The sequence below is a fragment of the Anastrepha obliqua genome, chromosome 1 (assembly GCF_027943255.1).
Source record: "Anastrepha obliqua isolate idAnaObli1 chromosome 1, idAnaObli1_1.0, whole genome shotgun sequence".
NCBI classification, from domain to species: Eukaryota; Metazoa; Arthropoda; class Insecta; order Diptera; family Tephritidae; genus Anastrepha; species Anastrepha obliqua.
This window is the reverse complement of record NC_072892.1, coordinates 30,569,205-30,589,899: the sequence shown is the minus strand read 5'-3', so window position 1 is coordinate 30,589,899 and position 20,695 is coordinate 30,569,205. Positions and strand designations below refer to the sequence as shown.

The 20,695-nt window shown below is 37.7% G+C and overlaps 1 protein-coding gene across 1 annotated transcript; it reads left to right on the top strand.

The window, feature by feature from the left end:
- The first annotated feature begins 17,693 nt into the window (after positions 1 to 17,693).
- Positions 17,694 to 19,188, top strand: LOC129245460 (tigger transposable element-derived protein 1-like). The gene is made up of 2 exons (XM_054883677.1): positions 17,694 to 17,856; positions 18,341 to 19,188. Exons 1-2 carry the CDS (start codon positions 17,694 to 17,696, stop codon positions 19,186 to 19,188), a joined length of 1,011 nt encoding a protein of 336 aa, XP_054739652.1.
- The last annotated feature ends 1,507 nt before the right edge of the window (positions 19,189 to 20,695 follow it).

Genomic DNA, 20,695 nt, shown 5'->3' with positions numbered 1-20,695 from the left:
ACCCTTTTTTCGCAAAAATGAAGAGATGTAACGTCTTTACAAGACATTCTCCACCGAACCATTACGGAGGCTGGATGGTGACCATGCTGAACCCTTGGAACAACATCTTTTGCGTCATTAGAAGTTTTAGTATCGATTATGTCGTTCTGCTTATTAAAAACTACTTTAACTCTGAAAATTTTCTCATCTGTGGAAAAGTATTTTCATGGCCGTTGACCGCGCGCCACCGAAAAAGCTGCTTGCATCTGTCGAGTCTAATTTTCTTCAAGGGCGTTGTCAAAAGATGCCCAGTTGCGCGACGAAAGGCTTTCGTGTGGAGATCATCTCTAATTAATCTTGGCATGGACTAAATCGATGCATTCATTTCCTTTCATTTCTGCTTTCTAAGGGGGTTTCCACGCGAGGACGACCATTTCCTTTTCTGTCTGTCCTTCAGACCTTTGGCCAAAACGATTGATCGCGCGGTTAACACACAATCTCGATATATTAAGTTTTTTCAAGAATTTTTAAATCTCACTTTTTTCTACGAACTTGTTCTCGCTATATGCATTATAAAATTTGTCACAGAGTTTATGGCAAGACTAAGTATGCTCCAAAAATGATGACGAACGTGGTGACAGGCCATCGATATGGAAAACTGATGAAACATCAGTAAAGTGAAAATTTATCAATAACCCCAAATTAACCTTCAGAGAGGACTTAAGCATTGCTTATGGATCCATTCAGGGCATTGCAGTTAAAGATTTTGATTTGCGCCGTTTTATTGCAAAGTTGATCCAAAAGGAGCTGAATTTCATGGAAAAAAGGAATTGCGTTGATATCGTCAAAGACATGATTTCTAAGACTGAATCCGACCCAACATTCAACAAATGCATCTTTACTGGAGACAAGACTTGGATGCGTAGGTTTAAGTGTACGACACGCCAACCAAACATCAGGTGAGTTAGTGAAGAACTCCGAATGAACCACAAAAAAAAAACACGTCGTTTTCAGTTAAAACAGAAAGCGATGCTTACGGTTTTTATGGATTACAACGAATTTCGCCATAAGTTCAGACAGTTAACCAGGACTCCTATTTTTGTATATGGGCGCTATGAGACGTTTACGTGAAGCAATTCGCCAAAAAGAATGGATTTGCGAGAAAACAACACGTGGATGTTGCACCACAAAACGCACCGTCGCACAGTGCCATCATAATCCGTGAATTTTTGACCAAGAACGAAACGAATTCATCAGATACAGCTCGCTGCGATTCTTTCTGCTTGATCAATAGAAGAAAGAAAGCCATGGGAAAATCTAAGACGGTTCTGGTGGCTTTACCGAAAATAGAGTTCCATAAACGTTTCGAAAACTGGATAAAATGCTGAAATGAGTGCGTTGGAGTTAATGGCGAGTACACTGAATAATATTTAATTAATATCACTTTTGTAATTAATTTTTAATAAATCGTTAGCTTGTGGACAATTCATAGGTGCTTGGAAAGTTACATCTATCACACCTACCATATATTTAAAGCTTGGTATAAAAGTGATATCGCGAACTACAGACCTATTTCCAAACTTTCAACGGTTTCAAAGCACTTTGAGTACATATATTGCAAAACGAAAATTATACTTCGCTATAAAATATAATACGAGGTGTGTTCAAAAAGTATCGCGGATTTTGTGTTTTTTCAAAAATTATTTATTTATTCATTAATATCTATTTTGTCCCCTTCAAAGTAATTCCCATTAGAGATATTATGCACTTGCGTCAACGTTTTTCCCAATTTTCGAAGCACTTCAAAAAATCATTTTTTTTTTTTTATTGTTCAGTTCCTCCTTCGATGCTGTCTTTATCTCGTCAATCGTTGCGTAGCGTCGTCCTTTCATGGGCCTCTTCAGTTTCGGGAACAAGAAAAAGTCACAGGGCGCAAGATCTGGGAAATACGGTGGCTGTGGCATCATTAGTGTGTTTTTTTTTGGCCAAAAAGTCGCGTACCAGCAACGATGTGTGAGCAGGAACGTTATCGTGATGCAAGAGCCAATTTTTGTTGTTCCACAAATCCGAGCGTTTCTGGAGGATTGCTTCGCGCAAATTGCGCATAATTTGCAGGTAATATTCCTTATTGACCGTTTTACCCTGTGGCAAGAACTTATGATACACAACGCACCTGATTTCGAAGAAAACGGCAAGCAAACTTTTTACATTCGACTGAACTTGGCGCGCTTTTTTTGGCGCGGCAGCTTCCATTGAGATGATTGAGCTTTGGTTTCCACGTCATAATCATAAACCCACGATTCGTCACCAGTTATGACCCTCTGGAGCAAATTTGGGTCGTCGCGGACAGAGTCTAACGTCTCATTAGCAATGTTCATGTGATGCTGCTTTTGGTCGTACGAATTTTGCGGCGACCCGTCTCATGCCCAAATCATTGAAAAAAATCAAATGGCACGAGCCAATCAATATGTCTAGGTCCTCAGCAACTTCTCTAACGGTGATTCGACGATTGGCCAATACCATTTTCTTCACTTCATCAATTTTTTCGTCTGTTGTTGAAGTGCCAGGACGCTTTTCGTCGTTCACATCTTCTCGGCCTTCTGAGAACATTTTGTACCACCGGTAAACGTTGCTTTGGTCCAAAGTAGCTTCTCCGTATGACACAGTCAACATTCGAAATGCATCCGCGCATTTAATTTCGTTGTTCACACAAAATTTGATACAGGTTCTTTGATCCATCTTTTTGAATAGGTAAAAATCGAAGACGAGCCGAAACACATGCAAGCAAAGCAGCTATCAACAATTAACTGAACATTCAAAGAGGCCGAACTCGTCGGCAGGAGTGCGAGACATGAGTACCAACATATTGCCACAAAAAAATCGAAATTCGAATATACGTAACCTGCGAAAATTCAAAATTTGCGATATTTTTTGAACACACCTCGTATATTAAGTAATCAGCATGGTTTTATGGCTGGTAGGTCAACTGTCACTAATGTTGCTGTTTTCTCAGACTTTTGTATGTCGGGCCTTCATAATAGCCTTGAAGTTGATGCAGTTTATATGGATTTTTCCAAGGCTTTCGATAAAGTCTGCCACTCAATCTGCTAATCTCTAAACTAATGAGTTTTGGGTTTCACTTCGGTTTCGCGGATAAAGTCGTACCTTTTCAATCGTCAATGTGCAGTTGTTATCGATAATGTAACTTCTTATCCTTTTATTCCCTCTTCTGGAGTCCCTCAGGGAAGCATTTTGGGCCCTTTGTTCTTTGTAATTATTAATGATGTAACTGAATGTTTTTATTTCTCAGAGTTTCTTTTATATGCAGACTACTTAAACATTTTTAAAATTGTACGAAATCTGTCTGATTCATATGACCTTCAATCAGACCTCAACAACGTCGTGTCATGGTGCGATAGGTGTCTACTTCGATTAAATATTAAAAAAAAATCATGTGTCATTTTCTAAGTCCAAACATTTAATCTCTACCCCACATTTTATAAATAATTCGCGCCTAAATACTCTAAATGAAATTACTGATTTGGGTGTAATCTTTCGATCTTTCAGTTTCTTATTCATTTGAATTTTGTCCTCGCTAAATTGTATTCTATACGTGCCGTCGTTCGCGGTTTGCTTCCGATTTTACGGATCCTTATACCTTGAAGTCACTATTTACTTCACTCGTGCGTTGCAAGTTGGAGTATGCCGTCTTTATCTGGAGGCCACATCAATAGACTTGAACGTATTCAAAAGAAATTTCTTTGTTTTGCACTCAGACCGTTGAACTTCACTGATCCGATTCCTTCTTATAATGCAAGGTGTGCATAAAGTGTACTAAACTTAAAATCGTTACATACCTCGAAAAAATCTTCGAAGTAATGATTTATTCTTCCTAGAGCAGGTTAGAACTGCTTTTGCCTCGAAAGCGCCTATGATTAGAACATTGAATGAGTTCAACCAAATTTAAATTTTTTTGGCTTTTGATTTATCGTCATCTAAATTTAAGTTTAAATTATCACTAAATAATTTCTTTAAATTGTTTCGAAACATGTATGTACCTTCTGCTCAAATATGAACGAGACGTTGTCAATAAAACGGTCCGCGGATAACATTTTTTTTTTTTTTTTTTTTTTTTTTTTTTTTTTTATTACAAACATAGATACAATATAAAATACATAACAATGTTTGTTGGCACTGCAACTAGTTACAGATAAACTAACGAGCAGTACAATTTTGGTAACATAAATAAAATTTTGTGAAGAGATTTTCATAGTCCCTTCCTTAAATTAACAGCCATCATGCCAGATCATGTGGTTTAATTCGATGCAGTCGTCGAGTTAGGCCTGAGGTGTTGAGCAGATTGCTAGCTTCCTCGTTCACGTGCCTTTGAAGCCTATGGGAGTGGGCTTCTGCTTGTTTTTTAATTTCTTCAGCGACCGTAGGGATATTGAGGTCACGGTGAATATCCTTATTGCGAACGAACCAAGGTGCGTTGAGAATATCTCGAAGGATTTTATTCTGGAGTCGTTGAAGTATATTTATATTACTTTGACTGGCGCAACCCCATAATTGCGCGCCATAGGACCACACTGGTTTTATAATTTGTTTATATATCGCTATTTTGTTATATATGGATAGCTTTGATCTTCGTCCAATTAGCCATTTAATTTGTATTACCTTCAGATGGATTTCATGCCGTTTAAGTTTTATATGCTCCTTCCATCGAAGCTTAGCATCAAGCGTCATGCCAAGGTATTTTGCATTGTTTGCATGTGGTATTGCGGCACCTAGCAGCATTATTGGATAATGATTCACTTTTTTGTTGGTGAAGTTTACATGTATTGACTTGGTATTGTTCAATTTTATGCGCCAAGTCTTCGTCCATTCTTCAATAGCGTTTGTTGCAATTTGAAGTTTGGTTGCAGCTTCTTCAGCACTTTTTCCAATTGCTAGGATGGCAGTGTCGTCGGCGAAAGTGGCGATCAAGCTATTCGAGGGTATCGGCAAGTCTCTGGTGTATAAAAGGTATAAGAGCGGACCAAGAATGCTTCCTTGCGGCACACCAGCATTTATTTCTTCAAGGTCAGAGTATTCATTTCCTTGTTTAACGCGAAAGTAGCGTTCACTCAGATACGACTTTAGGAGGGCGCAAAAACCGCTTGGAAGGCAGGTATTTAGTTTGTTATTTAAACCGTCATGCCAAACCTTGTCGAAGGCTTGTGCGACGTCCAAGAATACTGCTGAACACACGTTATTCTGTTCAAAAGAGTTTTCAATTTCGGCTGTGATTCTATGCACCTGATCGATGGTTGAGTGCTTACACCGAAAGCCAAATTGATGCGAAGGTAGCAAATCTTTAGAGTCGATAATTGGCATCAACCGATTGAGGATGAGCTTTTCAAATAGCTTACCAATTTGAGGCAGCAACGAGATTGGTCTGTACGAGGAAACAAGATGTAGATCTTTTCCCGGTTTCGGAATCATTATCATTTCCGCAACTTTCCACAGGGTTGGAACATAGTGAAGCTGAATTGAATGATTAAATAACTTTACTAATTTAACCAAACTTATGTAGGGTAACTTTTTTAAAACCTCAGCTGTAATTAAATCGAATCCGGGCGCTTTTTTATCTTTTAGTTGTTTTATTTCCCTTTTGAGTTCTTTTATGGTAATGAATGAAATAGGAGTGTTTTCATCTACAGTATGAGTATACAAATTGTCGGATTGATTTTCGTTGGGTTGGAAAGTTTCTGTTAAGTGTTTTGCAAAAGCTACTGCCTTGTCTTTGTCACTTTTTGCCCATGTATTATTATCTCTTTTGATTGGAGGAACATGACAATTTGGTCTTTTCAAATATTTAGTACACTTCCAAAGTGAGTAGTCACCTTTTTTATCAGATCTCAAGCTTGAAAGGTATTGATTTATTGATTCATTTTTAATACAATTTATTTCATTATTTAATTCTTGTGATGCTTTGTTGAGCTTGGTTTTGTCACTAGGGGAACGAGTATGTTGCCATTTTCGCCGTAATTTTCTTTTGTTTATTATGAGCTGCTTAATTTCTTTGGGGTAGTTAGCTCCATTTGTTACCCTTTTGAAATTGGGTGTACTCATCCAGGCAGCTTTCTGGATTTCTTGGACAAACCTTTGAACTTCTTCTTCTAGTTGATCTTTGGTGGTTACTAAGAAGTCATTTTGTTGAATGTTTTGAAGAATTTTTGCAAAGGATTTCCAGTCAGTATTTTTATTATTGAGCGTCGGTTTACTTTCTTTCTCGATTATGGTTTCACTGATAGTTAAGAATATTGGTGAATGATCAGAATTGAGATCAGAACCTTCGGCTATTTGAATAAAATTCGTTGACAGTTTTTTTACAATGAAAAAGTCGATCAGGTCCGGAGTTTTATTGACATCAGTTGGCCAATATGTTGGTTTCGCCGTAGAAATGAAGTCACATCCAGTTTCTCGCGCTGCTTTGTACAACTCACGTCCTTTCACTGTGGTTAAACGTGATCCCCAATAAACATTTTTTGCGTTAAAATCTCCACCAATTACGAACTTAAATTTGTGCATGTTGATGAGTTTCTTGTATTCTTCTGAAGATATATTGTATCTTGGTGGACAATATATGGCAGTGATTGAAAGTGGTTGGTTTTTTGTTTGGATTGTTACAGTTGTGGCTTGGAATATTTCTGTACTTAAATTGAAATCTTCGTACTGCTCAATATTTTTCTTAATAATTACGGCACTACCACCCCTTGGACAGTTGCTTGGGTGTGTAGTGTGGTAGATATTATAATGCTTGAATTCAATGTGCGATTGTTTGGTAAAGTGCGTTTCAGAAATAAGACAGACGTCAATATGTTCTAATTCTAATAAAATTTGTAATTCATTTTTGTGATTTTTTAAGCCGTTCGCATTCCATGCCATAATTCTCAGCATATCAGTCATTGTGTTTGTTACCTTTGGACAGTATTTGTTTTTCAAGATCATTTAACCGTTTATGGAGGCTTTTGTTGAAATCTTCTTGATTATTCAATTTGAGAAGTATTTGGGCAAGAATATGGTCATTGTTTGTTATTTTGTTTGATATCGCAATCTTCTTATCTTCTTTGAGAATTTCAGCAAAAGATGGTTTTTTTGTTTTCACAGCATTTATTTTAGTAACTTTATTTATAGTATCGATAACTTTATTACTATGATTTGGCATTTGTTGTTTATTCCTGTTCTTATCACGGATTTTTTGCAATTCTTTCGCGACTATACATCCCCTGTAATTAGCGGGATGGTTTTCCCCGCAGTTGCAACACTTTGGGTTTTGGTCTGACGGTTTTTTACATTCAAATGTACTATGCTTTCCACTGCACTTTACACATCTTGGAGTTTTGTTACAGTAGTTCTTGGTATGACCAAATGCTTGACAACTTTTGCATTGGGGAATCAGATTTGATGCTTTGACAGGTTCAATAACAACGATTGAGTGGAGGACATGGTTTATTTTGTAAATCTTGTTGATATCTTCACTGGGATCAAAAGTAACCATAAACATATTTAAAGGTTCTTTACTTTTCCATTTTAGCTTGTTCACAGCATTTAAAACGTTAAAGCCTTGATCCTTTAGGTCAGCTATAATTGCTTCAGGTTCACAAGTGTGATGCAGGTTTTTTATCATCACTTTAAGTGGTCGCGTTTGCTTATTTTGGTACGAAAACCAGGATATTTCTGATTCTGTTAGCATTTTAGTTACTGACCTATAGTCGTCACTGTGTGTAACATTTATTTTGTATATATCATTGTTTAATAATTTTAGAGTGAATGGGTTTTTAATCAAATTTTCTATTGCGATACTTAGTTTTTGATAGTTAGTGATATTTGATACCATGATAGGCGGAGGACGAGGTTCATATTTTTGGTTGCCATTTTTCGCGGCGGAGATTTCAAACACGGGGGGATCGTTTACAGTGTGCTTATCGGATACCGTGGATAACATATGGCAAAAATAATTTTTTTGTTTTTTGGTAGGACTGTTATAAGCTTACATTGCAAATTTCAGCGTGATATGTCACATAGTTTGTTTTCTGTGCTACTGTAAACAAGTCAAGCTCGAGTGTGTTCTTCGAATTCTCTTTTATATCTTCAATTGTCTCAAAATGTTTTCCACGGAGCGGCAACTTGAGCTTGGGAAACAGGAAAAAGTCACATGGAGCCATATCAGGCGAATACGGTGCTTGCGGAACGATATTAACATTATTTTTGTTCAAATAATCGCGAACAAGACGTGATGTGTGCTTTAAAACGTCTAAATAATATTCAGCGTTAACCGATCGGCCTTGCGGAAGGCACTTCGTAATCGAAAAAAACAGTCAGCATAACCTTAATTTTTGAGCGACTTTGGCGTGGCTTTTTGGGTTGATGTACGGCCGTCTTTGAACGATTTGTACCACTGGAAAACACGTGCACGCGATAGAGCAGAGTCCCCATAGTTTGTCTGCATCATTTTTAAGGCGTCTGATGCCGAAATTTTGTTGGAATAACAAAATTTCAAACAAATTCTTTGAATTTCAATCGTTAAATTCGAAGAACACACTCGAGCTTGACTTGTTTACAGTAGCACAGAAAACAAACTATGTGACATATCACGCTGAAATTTGCCATGTAAGCTTATAACAGTCCTACCAAAAAAACAAAAAATTTAGTTTTGCCATATGTCATCCGCGGACCGTTTTATTGATAACGTCTCGTTCATATTTGAGTAGAAGATATGTATATATATTTCCATACAAATACTCTTAGTTCTAAATATGTAGTCTGTAAGAAACTTTGTATTTCTTGACTTACTAAATGAAATAAATGAAATGTCTGGAGAATATTGATGGGGTTTAGGGAGAGCACTGCCTCAGGCTGTCAAAGATCGTTTAGCTGTCAAACACAGACATTTATAGAGAAAACTCTCAACAGTATCCTTCCGTGAAAGGCCCCTACGGGTTCTGCAATGGGGTTTAAATGGTAAATTTCGCTTTTCTGCAAATATAATCCCGGAACTTTTTGATTAAGGTGGTACCTATTTCTTGAAACGCTAAGTTGGCTCATTCGAGAGAGAGTAGAGAGGAATTATAAGACGGAAATATTAGCGTCGTGCATCTTTCTTTGTGTAAATACAGGGTTGGCCATCTTAAACTGACCCATGTGATTATTAAAAAAATATGGAAAAAGAAACATTTTTTTGTGTTTCATTGTGAAAAACATTTAATTTAGTTCAAGGAGATTCGTTTACATCACTTTTTGAATATGATATCGCGCAAGTGGTCGCCCTTAGCACGTATTTGGATATGTACATATTTGCCCGAATACCCGAAGTTTAAGTGAATTTCTATATTTCCGAGTGAAGTTATCATGCGGTTGCAATACTTGGATATAGTCCCAGCACAAAAAGCTCTTGGAAGTATTTTCTTCCAGCTAAAATAGGTCTTCCGCATTTAGTAAAGTTACCAGCCTATGGGCATTTCTAGAAGAAACCAAACTTTTTTTTATACGAATTCATTAAAAATTATGTTCAAGAAAATATTATATCTCAATATAATTGGCGGGTACACCCTCCTCCTCCTATGTGTGGCGTGCGTCTTGATATTGCTCCACAAATGAAGAGGCCTAGAGTTTCCGAGCGGCAGATAGGTTTGCCATTGTCTGCCGAGGGGCGAACGCTATTAGAAAAAACTTTTTCTTAATTTTGATATTTCACCGAGATTCGAACCTACGTTCTCCCTGAATCTCGCGTTCCTTTTAAATCAAATAAAAGGCTACAATCTTTCTTTATTTCATATTTTTCTTTTTGTGACCTATTCAAATTTCGCTGACAAAAGAGAGATTGTTTGCTGGAACTAGCAACTAGAGACGGTTTTCTGAACAACAACTGGTCTAGCAACGCGATTCCATCGCTGAAAGTCTCTATTTGTGACTAGAGGCTGCTGGTCGAGCTGGGATGAGCGGTATGTTGATCGGCGTGCCGCAAAGACTGCATATTTATCTATAGTTTGATGATAATTCCTCTCTTAATAGGCAAAATAAATGTTTATATGTATGTAAGACATGTCTGCTTTTACCATTTCTCCATTTGACTCGCACTATGTAATCAAGAAAATCTAAGCAAAGACAACAAAAAATTATGCACCAGTTTAGGTTGAAACTAGAGACTGATCTTCTTGCGGTGGCAATAAAGTCCATAACAGCAAAGTCAGTGGCCTTTTTTGGAAATAAAGACAGGTCCAATAAAAGAAAATCCAAAAATAAATAAACAGTTTCATGCTTTTACACCCCATATAAAGCAAATAAAATACGAGGAACAACAACAAAAATGATGCCAACGAGCAAGAGTAGGTGATCATCCGCATTAAGAGTTTACGTATTTGTATGTATGTATGTATAGAAAAATATATGCACATTAATGTATGACCTGTTTAATCGCAATGACGCCAAAAATGCTGACAGCTTAAGAAAAATGCAGTGTACACAAAACGGTAGGAAAGTTACAAAGAGGCGTACAAGCAAACCAACAACCAAACTGGCAGGGCGACAAAGACAAGGGTGACCAGATAGCAATCATAGCTTCTCCAATTGTTTTATCTCGGCAGCTGTCGATGACAACAAGCTGTCGTAATATCCACCAAGGTTTGCCATTTTATCATGCATCGTTAATTATCAAAAAACATTATCGAGTTTCCGCCTCAGCTGTAACAACAGAAAGTGAATTTTGGTGTCATATCAGTCGTAATTAGGCGTCAGTACATTGTTTGAACTATAAGCTACCCAGCAGACAGAGTCAATCTCTGCGAGGGGAAAAAACATCGCCGCCAGCATCGAAGAAGACCCAGAAACGTCCACTCTGTAGCGATCAGTTAAATCGGGCGTCGCCAGAAAGTTCACCTGTACCTAGGTATATAAGATTATGCATATTCGATTATTATTCGAATATATGCAGTTATTGAAGCCGAACTCTGCCAGTCTAGGCTGTTGGTCCCAAGCCCAGTTAAATGTTTCAGGCCACGGGGAACTTTATCAACATTAAAAGTAAACCTATAAGTCATGAGGCCACCCTTCTCTCAGTGGAACATAAGAACTGGGAGCTGGCCCTTTGGAAACCAGCCCTTATCACTCAAAGAAAACAAAAACACTTATCATGGAACTAGCCCTGTATAGAAAGGAAAGCAGAACTATCATAGGTATACTGACAGGCCACGCATACAAGATGGGAATTGGAATCAATGATAGCTGCAGATTTTGCAATGAACTAGAAGAGAGGAAAACTCTTGAATATCTTTTATGTTCTTGCCCTGCATTAGCCAGAACTGAAATGTTTAGGAGCTCTACAGTATGAAAGGCTAGAATTTTTCTCGGGGTTAGACCTTCGGAGCAGGCTTATTACAAGAACGCTGCTACAAAGAAACATAAAGGCGAAGCTCCAACTGGTACCATTAAGGACCAATAGGTCTATGTGATGGCTTTCAGCCAGCCAGGTCAACCACACTTATCATGCAACCTACTCAAAGGCTTGAAAGGATGAACGAAACATGAAGAAGATGGACTCGAAAAAATATTAAGGTTCAATAGCATTGAAAGAGGCAAAATTGAATACATGCAAGGAATGCCGAACAAATTGGGTTCGCTAGTAAGTCTAACCCTCACTGAGATCTATGCCAAAGTGCTCTTACAGGGAAATCGTCTGATTTATTCAGAGTTGAAACAGAAGTAAAGCAGAGAGATGCGTTGCCTAGGCTTATGATCCTAGGCTATGTAATTAAAGATCCGCAAGAGACTATATTCACCAAAACTTTCCAAATATGTGAGATGGTAATCTACGCAAGAAAATGAATGTTCTAAAAGAAGCATTCCTAGCATTCCAAATAAAAGCAAAATTTTTTGGTTTAAATGTTAATGAAAGCAAAACGAAATACCTCGTAAGACTTAACACGTTGAGAAAAGCGGTAGACCTTACATTTGGTGATCATAGATTTGAAAGCGTGAATCAAATTAAATAAAAGATTTTCCAATAAGAGGTTTTATTCCCGTGAAAGATCTATGGATCACGAAAGTGCAGAGGATTCTTGACAAAATCGATGATTGGTGCATGAGATAAGGTCTTTCCGTTAATCCGAACAAAACAACCATAGTCTTGTTTACGAGAAAACGGAAATTGGATGGACTCAGTCTACCAACACTGAAAGGTGTGACACTTGGTCTTTCCAACGAAGTTAAATATCTAGGAGTAATCTTGGATAATAAGCTGACCTGGGAGACACACGTTTCACTGAAGGTGAATCGTGCATTGAAGATTTTTCAGCAATGCCGTAGAGCCTTTGGCAAAACTTGGGGTCTGAAACCTGCTGTGGTCCTATGGATATACACGGCACTTATCAGACCAATCATCACTTACGCTTCTGTGGTCTGGTGGCGACGGAGCATGGTTAAGTCCACAATCCGGGAACTATACAGGCTGCAAAGAAGTGTATGTTTATGCATCACGGGTGCCATGAGTACAACCTCTGGTGATGCCCTAAATGCTATGCTTAATTTGCTCCCCCTGGATCTTAAGATACAACAGGAAGCAATAAAAGCAATGTGTAGACTCCATAAATATGGTTTCTGGCACGAAGATGGAACTTCGGGACACAGAGAAATCTTTAAGTTGCTGTCGGAGCAGTATCCACTGTTTTTGGCACCTAAAGATGACCTGATACCCACAGTTTCATTCGGAAGGAAATTTGATGTCAGATTTCCATTGCGTGAGCAATGGAGCAATCCAGAATGCATGCAGGAAGGTTTGACGGATATTTTCTTTACCGATGGGTCCAAGACTGAAATAGGGTCTGGAGCCGGATGGTACTTAAACGATAGTAATAAGTATCACTATGCTATGGGGGGAATGGCAACTGTTTTCCAAACAGAAGTTTTTGCCATCCTAAAAGTAGCCGAATGGATAATCGAGAGGAGATGGAGCGGGAAACAGATTGGAGTCTTCAGTGACAGTCAGGCTGCATTGAAGGCCCTGGAGAACGCGAAGCAAACCTCGAAGATTGTTCAAGAATGTAAGAAGAAGCTTAATTCTGTCGCAAGACAAAACAGGCTTTTACTTATATGGGTTCCGGGACACTCCGGTGTTCAAGGAAACGAAATTGCCGACGAATTGGCCAACCGTGGATCAGCGGTGCCCCCACAGGGGCCAGAGCCAATAATCGGAATCAGTCCCGCAGGAATCAAGAATTGGATCAACGATTATGTAGGCAATCTACATAAAGAGCGATGGTCCGGTCTAGAACGCTGCAGAACTGCAAAGTGTTTTGTGACAAGTCCGAACAGAAAACTGTCAAACTTTCTACTAAAACTTAGAAGGAAGGCTACGAGTATTGGGTTCAGATGTCATGAGAATGAGTAATATTCGTTCTCTAAAACTGGAGGATATTTACAGATTTGCCAAAGAATCTGGAAAATTCTCACAGCACTAACTATCTCTATCTCTGTCTCTATTCTTTCCTATCTCTTTCTCTGATACTTTTCTCCCTCCACTCTTGACTATCTACCAGAGCTTTAAATGCAATGGGCTTTTTAGCCTGAGTGTTTTAGGAGCCACCAAATCTCCTGGTGCTCCTTGGCTCGACCTCTTCAAATTCAAATTCATTCTATGGTTTCATTACTTGTGTGACACCTAGCGCCGTCTTGTTGAAAATAAACGTTGCCCAGATCAATACCATCCAATTCCGGCCATTAAAAATCGTTAATCATCTCTCGATAGCGCAATCCATTCACCGTAACTGTTGCTCCAGCTTCATTTTTGAAAAAGTAAGGTCCAATGACTCCACTGGACCATAAACCGCACCAAACAGTCACACGTTGAGGATAGAGAGGGTTTTCAACAATAACTCTTGGATTTTCTGAACCCCAGATGCGACAATTTTGCTTGTTGGCGAAGCTACCGAGGTAAAAATGGGCCCCATCACTTAAGATGATTTTTCGATGGAATTCCGGATCATTTTCATGCATTTCAACGACCCAATCAGCAAAGACACGACGTTGTTGATGATCGGCCGGCTTGAGTTCTTGTGTTAACTGGACTTTATAAGCCTTAAGACCGAAATCTTTAAGCAAAATACGGTGTAATGACGTTTGTGGAATGTCTAATTCCAAAGGAATGGACAAATCTGGGTTTTCTTCAACACTTTCGGGTACAGCAGCAATATTTTTGGCTGTTCTTGAGCGACATGCACGGGTTTTATTCTTCACATCACTAACTTGTCCCAACAGCTCGAATTTTTTCAGCAATTTCTGTATTGCGGTCCGACAAGATGCTTCACCATGTTCAAGTTTTACGAACCGTATCTGCGTGTATCGTTCCATTTTTATTAATGGCGTAGTTTCTACTAGTCAATTATCGAAAAATTAGAAGAAAATGGTCTCTTTTGCATCAGGTATAATAACGAACTAGAGCAATTCCTACAAGGCGAAAACGTCGTGTGATTTGTTGAATCCGATGGTTAGGATACGTTTGCAGAATGCCAGATGAAAGAATAGCTCGCAGAGTTTTGGACGCCGGCATGTACTCGTATGGTAAAAAGCGACCACAGAAAAGATGTTTACACGATGTTGAGGAGAATCTAAGAAGCATAGGAGCGACCAAATACCGTAGAATGGCAATGGGCCGCGATGCATGGAGAAAAATTGTGAAAGAAGCTAAGGAAGCTCACCCCGAGCTGTACGAGTACGTTCTACCCGCGACAGTTAGTTTAACGTAAACGGAACGGCCCGGATTTATATCCGGTCAAGGACTGTCACTTCAGCAGCATTCCCCGTATATGTATGGGGAATGTTTATGCTGCTACAACAACAAAAGTATGTTCTATGCATCATGATGATGATAAATGGAGCCGTTCGAGCATAAACAACATCGTGAGTTCACTAATTTATTGCTAGAACTATTGGCCGTAGATCCCAATTTTGGCCAAAAAATCATTTTCTCGGATAAGGCCCATTTTTTGCTGACTGTCTAGGTCTACATGCAATGTTGCCAGTTATTGGGGCGAGAACAAATCTCAGGCCTTCAATCAAGCAGCAAAGGATTCACAAAGATTAGAACGTATTTCTTTCGAAATGAGCAACGAGACACCATTTTTGTCATTTTTTTCTCAGTATCGAGCGTTGTTAACTGACTTTCTTCGGTCAAGGCTCGACAACATCAATAAATCCGAGCTGTAGTTCAATAGAATTGCGCTAAATGCTTTAAAAGCCACGCAACACTCGAAGTTGCAAAATAGAAATTTGGCCACTGTAACTTCTCACGACGAGCGTTCACCAATTCACCGTCGCGATTGTGGTACTTGACTCCCGTCGATTATTTTCTCTGGAACTACGACAAATCCTTACTTTACGCTTGTGGCTAGCTTCACTATGAACGACCTTAACGTCAACATTGGAGATTAGCACTGACCAAAGTTCTGATCGACCGCTTTAAGCATTAACAGTAAAGACGAATGATGTTTTATTCCGTACGTAATCGACATTAATATAAGAAATAAATAAACAATTTGCGCGTACACCCTTTTTAGGTGTTGGGCCGCGCTCCTCCTCCTATTTGTGACTACGGGCGTCTTGATGTTGTTCCACAAATGGAGGGGCCTACAGTTTTAAGCCGACTCCAAATGGCAGATTTTTTTTGTACGAAGCTTTTTCATGGCAGAAATACACTCGGAAGTTTGCCGTTGCCTGCTAGAAAAAACTTTTTCTATAACTTTGCTGCTTCATGCACGAAGACTCGAACCTGCGTGCTCCGAATGGTAATCACGCACCAACTCATTCGGCTACGGCAGTCGACAAGCTCCATTTCCATATGAATCAGAATCAATTTGATAATTCAAACCATTGCTATTTTATTTAAATTTATTTTCCATCATTTTTATCTGGTCACCTCATATAAATAAATACTCGTATCTTGTGCAGTCACAAATGGATTGCAACGAGCATGTGATTAAATACAAAATAAAGAGATTAGGGAGAAAACAGACAGCCGACAGTTGGGGCACTAAATTGCGGGCAGTAATACGGGTAAATGTTTGGAGAGGATAACATAAACGTATTTCGGTTATCGTGTTACCCCCAATTTCGACAAGTACTGATAACCGACGACGCACCATCAAACATACGCCTTTTTACAACTCTCGCGCTCCAATTCACGTTGCCACACAGCCAAAAAGGTTGCGCAATAGGAATGTCATAGTGTCATAAAGTGAGTGGGCCTTAATTTTTGCAAATGGCGTCAAATGTCATTGTGCTTTGACATCTGTGTTATCGTTGGAAGTGGTAAATTTTTTTTTTTTTTCATTTTGGGGCAAGTTTCGGGCAAATGAGCGTAAGAACGAAATGCGCTCGCAATAGAGCGTAAACAGTCCAGTACCAGTGGAACACAAAAAGAGCACAAATTCTTGCCAAAAACAAAACGTCTATTTGTTTTTGTTTATTGTTATTTTTAATTTCTTTTCTTCTTACACAAAACAAAGGACAACTCAATTTGACAGTTTTCACAAGCTCGCCCGGAATTTTTTTGTTGAAAATTTTGACTAGTGATATTTACATACCCATGTATACCAAGCTGAAGATGTCCCTCTTTGCCTCAAATAAAATTGAGATATACTACAGGTAACCCTCCTATAACGCGGTACTTCTATAGCGCGATTTCGCTACAACGCGGTTTGCGAATTGCGGAATGTTTCTTATAACGCGACTCCTACAACGCGATTTTTAAGCATTTTTTAAATACATATTCTATAAACTGTATTCTATAAACACACAATTATCAAAAATTACTTGTGTATATGTGTATATCTATTATTCGTAGTCTCATAAAGAAATAATAATATGTTTGTATTATACATATGTACATACTAAAAGTGTTTGAATGTTTGTATGCACTATGGAATTTTGCAAACCGCATTTTTTTCAAACATTTACACACACGTAGTCTCATAAAGAAATAATAATATGTTTGTATTATACATATGTACATACTAAAAGTGTTTGAATGTTTGTATGCACTATGGAATTTTGCAAACCGCATTTTTTTCAAACATTTACACACACGTTTTTAGATAAAACAAGGGGTTTCCCCGAAAATTAACTCTTGAGCACTGTTGCCAACTCCCTCTGAGTAACGAGAGCTAAAACACCTCAAAAAAAGAGCTAGATCTAACTCTGAAAGAGCTAAATTGGCAACAGTGCTCTTGAGAATGTTTTTGGAAATTTGATTTGGTTTAGTCATTCACAGTAAGTCGTGAAGAGGAGTTGAAACTAATTTTAAAACGTTTGTGAAACCATTTTTCGTATAATAATAATTTTTAAAAAATCAAGATAAATAGATTTTATAACCGGTGAGGTTCTGTTAAACTTTTTTTATAACTTAAATTAATTAATTTGTAATTTAGGCCATAAAAATGCCAAAAGCAAAGGAAAACGCATCATTAAAACGAAAGTTTATCACGATTGAAACCAAAATTCAAATTTTGAATCGGATTCAAAATCAAGAGAGAATAGCTGATGTTGCTAGACATTTTAAATTAAACGAGTCCACGATAAGAACCATAAAGAAAAACGAAGATAAAATTAGAAATTCGGTATCATCCGGATCATCGGTCCTCGCAAAAATCACTTCTCGGCCAAGGACGAAGATAATAGAAAAAATGGAACAATCGCTAACGGTATGGATAGAAGATATGACGCAAAAGCGGTTGCCTTTGGATGGGAATATAATTAAACAGAAAGCATTAAAAATATTCAATTATTTAAAGGAAACAGGACAATCAACAACCGACGAAGATAACCACCAATTCGTGGCTAGCAAAGGTTGGTTTGAAAAGTTCAAAAAACGGCATGCTCTACACAATTTGAAAATTCAGGGTGAAACAGCATCCGCAGATGCTGATGCGGCGAATAAATATCCTGAACAGTTCATAAAAATTATTGAAGAACATATTTAACGCTGATGAGACAGGTTTGTGGTGGAAAAAAATGCCATCAAGAACTTTTATTTCGAGGAACGAAAGAGGAGCTCCTGGCTTTAAGGTTTCTAAGGACCGAATAACATTGTTACTTTGCAGTAATGCATCTGGTGATTTTATAACAAAACCAATGTTTATTAACAAGTCATTAAACCCACGTTGCATGAAAGGAAACAATAAAAACAATCTTCCAGTGTATTGTAGAGCGAACAAAAAAGCATGGATGACTGCCAAACTATTTAATGATTGGTTCTATCATTGCTTTGTTCCCGACGTAGAAAACTATCTAAAAAAAAAGAACTTGGCATTTAAAGTTTTGCTACTTTTAGATAATGCACCAGCTCATGCAACTGATTTAAGTCATCCCAATATTCAAGTTGAGTTTTTACCGCCCAATACTACATCAATATTACAACCTTTAGATCAAGGAATAATATCAACCTTTAAAGCATACTACATACGCAAATCATTTGAATTAATATTAGAGAAGATAGAATCATTGAATATAATGGTCAAAGAAGTCTGGAAACAGTTCTCAATTTTAGATTGCTGTGAAATCGTCGGCAAATCACTCAAAGACATTCGTCAATCAACACTGAGAGCTTGCTGGAAAGCACTTTTGCCAGAGGTTGTAGTACAGGAAACTGTTGTTCATCTCGTTGAGGATGAATATGAAAACGTAGTGAGACTGGCAAACGTAATAAAAGGCGATGGATTTGATGAAATAAATGTGGCTGATATTCGAGAATTAGTTGTGGACGACGAATTAAATGAAGTAGATTTAGCAGCAATGACAAGTGAAGCATTATCGATTGAAGAAAGCTCTGACAACCTCTCTGACGCCGAAATCAAAAACTTTTCGCTAAAAAGTGTGGAGAAACTTTTAAATCTGGCGAAGGAGTTGAAAGAGTATGTTTTGGAAAACGATCCTCTAAATAGTAGAGCAGAAATGTTCAAAAGAAATCTTGAACATGATTTATCTGCCTACCAGGAAATCTATAAAGATTTACGAAGTAGGACAAAGCTGACATCAATAAAAGATTTTTTAAAACCAGCAATAATAGCTGAACCGGATCAATGTGATAGTGGGTCAAGCTCGGATTTTGAAATAGGACGACCAAGAGCAAAACGTTTGAAGCAAATTATAATAAGCGAGGACGAGGAAGCGGATTTGTAGAAGGTTGAGATTTAAAATCCTCTGAAATATGTAGATTTGAAAATCCGTGTCTATTTTTCCCAGATTTTGTTTTCCTTGGTTTTATGTTATTTAAATAAATGAATTGCTTTTTGCTGGTTAATTAAATGAATTAATTTATGTTATTATATTGAAATAGACAAATAGAAAAATATCTTTGAAAAAATAAATTTTTTTTATTCGATGAAAGGCCTAATATAATTAATTCGGCTGAGAAAACTTTAAAATGTTACTTGCGTGATATTGTTTAAGAAAAGGAAAAATGGAGGAAAAAAAAGTTTCCTACAACGCGATTTTCCTACAACGCGGAGTTTTTCAGGAACCAATTAATCGCGTTGTAGAAGGGTTACCTGTATTTGGGTACGGCTATAACAAGAGAAGAAATTAAAAAAAGAGTTGAACAAAGCTAAGCCAAAGAAATCTCCAGGAATTGATGTGCTTACGCGTCTGTACAATGAGCGTAAAATAGAAAAGTGTTTTCAGGCCAGCATAATATCACCGATATTTACAAGGCGCATTCAACAAAGTGGTGGCACTAGACCAACAACAATGTTTTGTACGTTTGATTGTCACGGTAAAGTATTGGAAAAGTATAAAACAAAAAATTAGTTCCCCTTGTTTTATTCTGTATTGACAGCCACATGGACACGGCGAAAGCAAAAAGAAATCAGCTGATTTAACAACACCGCCTTTAAGGGGGGAGCCTGCTTTAGAGGCTTCAAAAAATCGATTTTTTCGTGTTTTTTTTTTTTTTGGGAAGGAAATAAATATTCGATAGAAGCGAAACTTTCAGGTTTTATTGTTATATGTATATTTCAACAGTCTTCTCAAATTTTTTCATTAAAATATATGTCATTTTATGCCTGGTACAAGCAATTTGGCGAGGCGCCTCGAGTGTGCATGTGGCGTGCGGCGGGAAAGATGTAGGTCGCAATTTTCATCTGAAACCAAAAACCCCAAAAAATTTTTATTTTAGTATAGTATAGCTTCTAGTTAAACCAATAAAATCAAACAAAAAGTGAGAAATTCAACAATTTTTCGCTAATTAACAAAAAAAAATTATTTTTTTGGAAAAACAAATTCACTTCAGATTGTTTAAAGAGTGGGTTAATCATAACTTTCTTAAGGTTTTTTAGGTTCAACTAGAAGAGAATTCAATTCCGAATACAATCAATGTAATCTCGTTTCGATAGGATGTTTAACTTTTTCCCTATCTTTCCCGCCAATTAGGAAAAATCGTAAAAATAAAAAAAACAAGAAATTGCACTTCGAGCGATCCGGCCGCTTGCTCACAATTTCTTCTGTAACTCCGAAAATATTTTGAATTTGCTTCTGAAATTTTTCTGAAGAATTCGATTTGTTGAAGCCTCTAAAGCAGGCTCCCCCCTTAACAAATTCGCTTTGTATATTGAAAAAGGGAAATAGTGAAGTGGTATTAACTTACCGAGGAATTAGTTTCATGAACTGTGTGGTGAAAATAATGATGGGC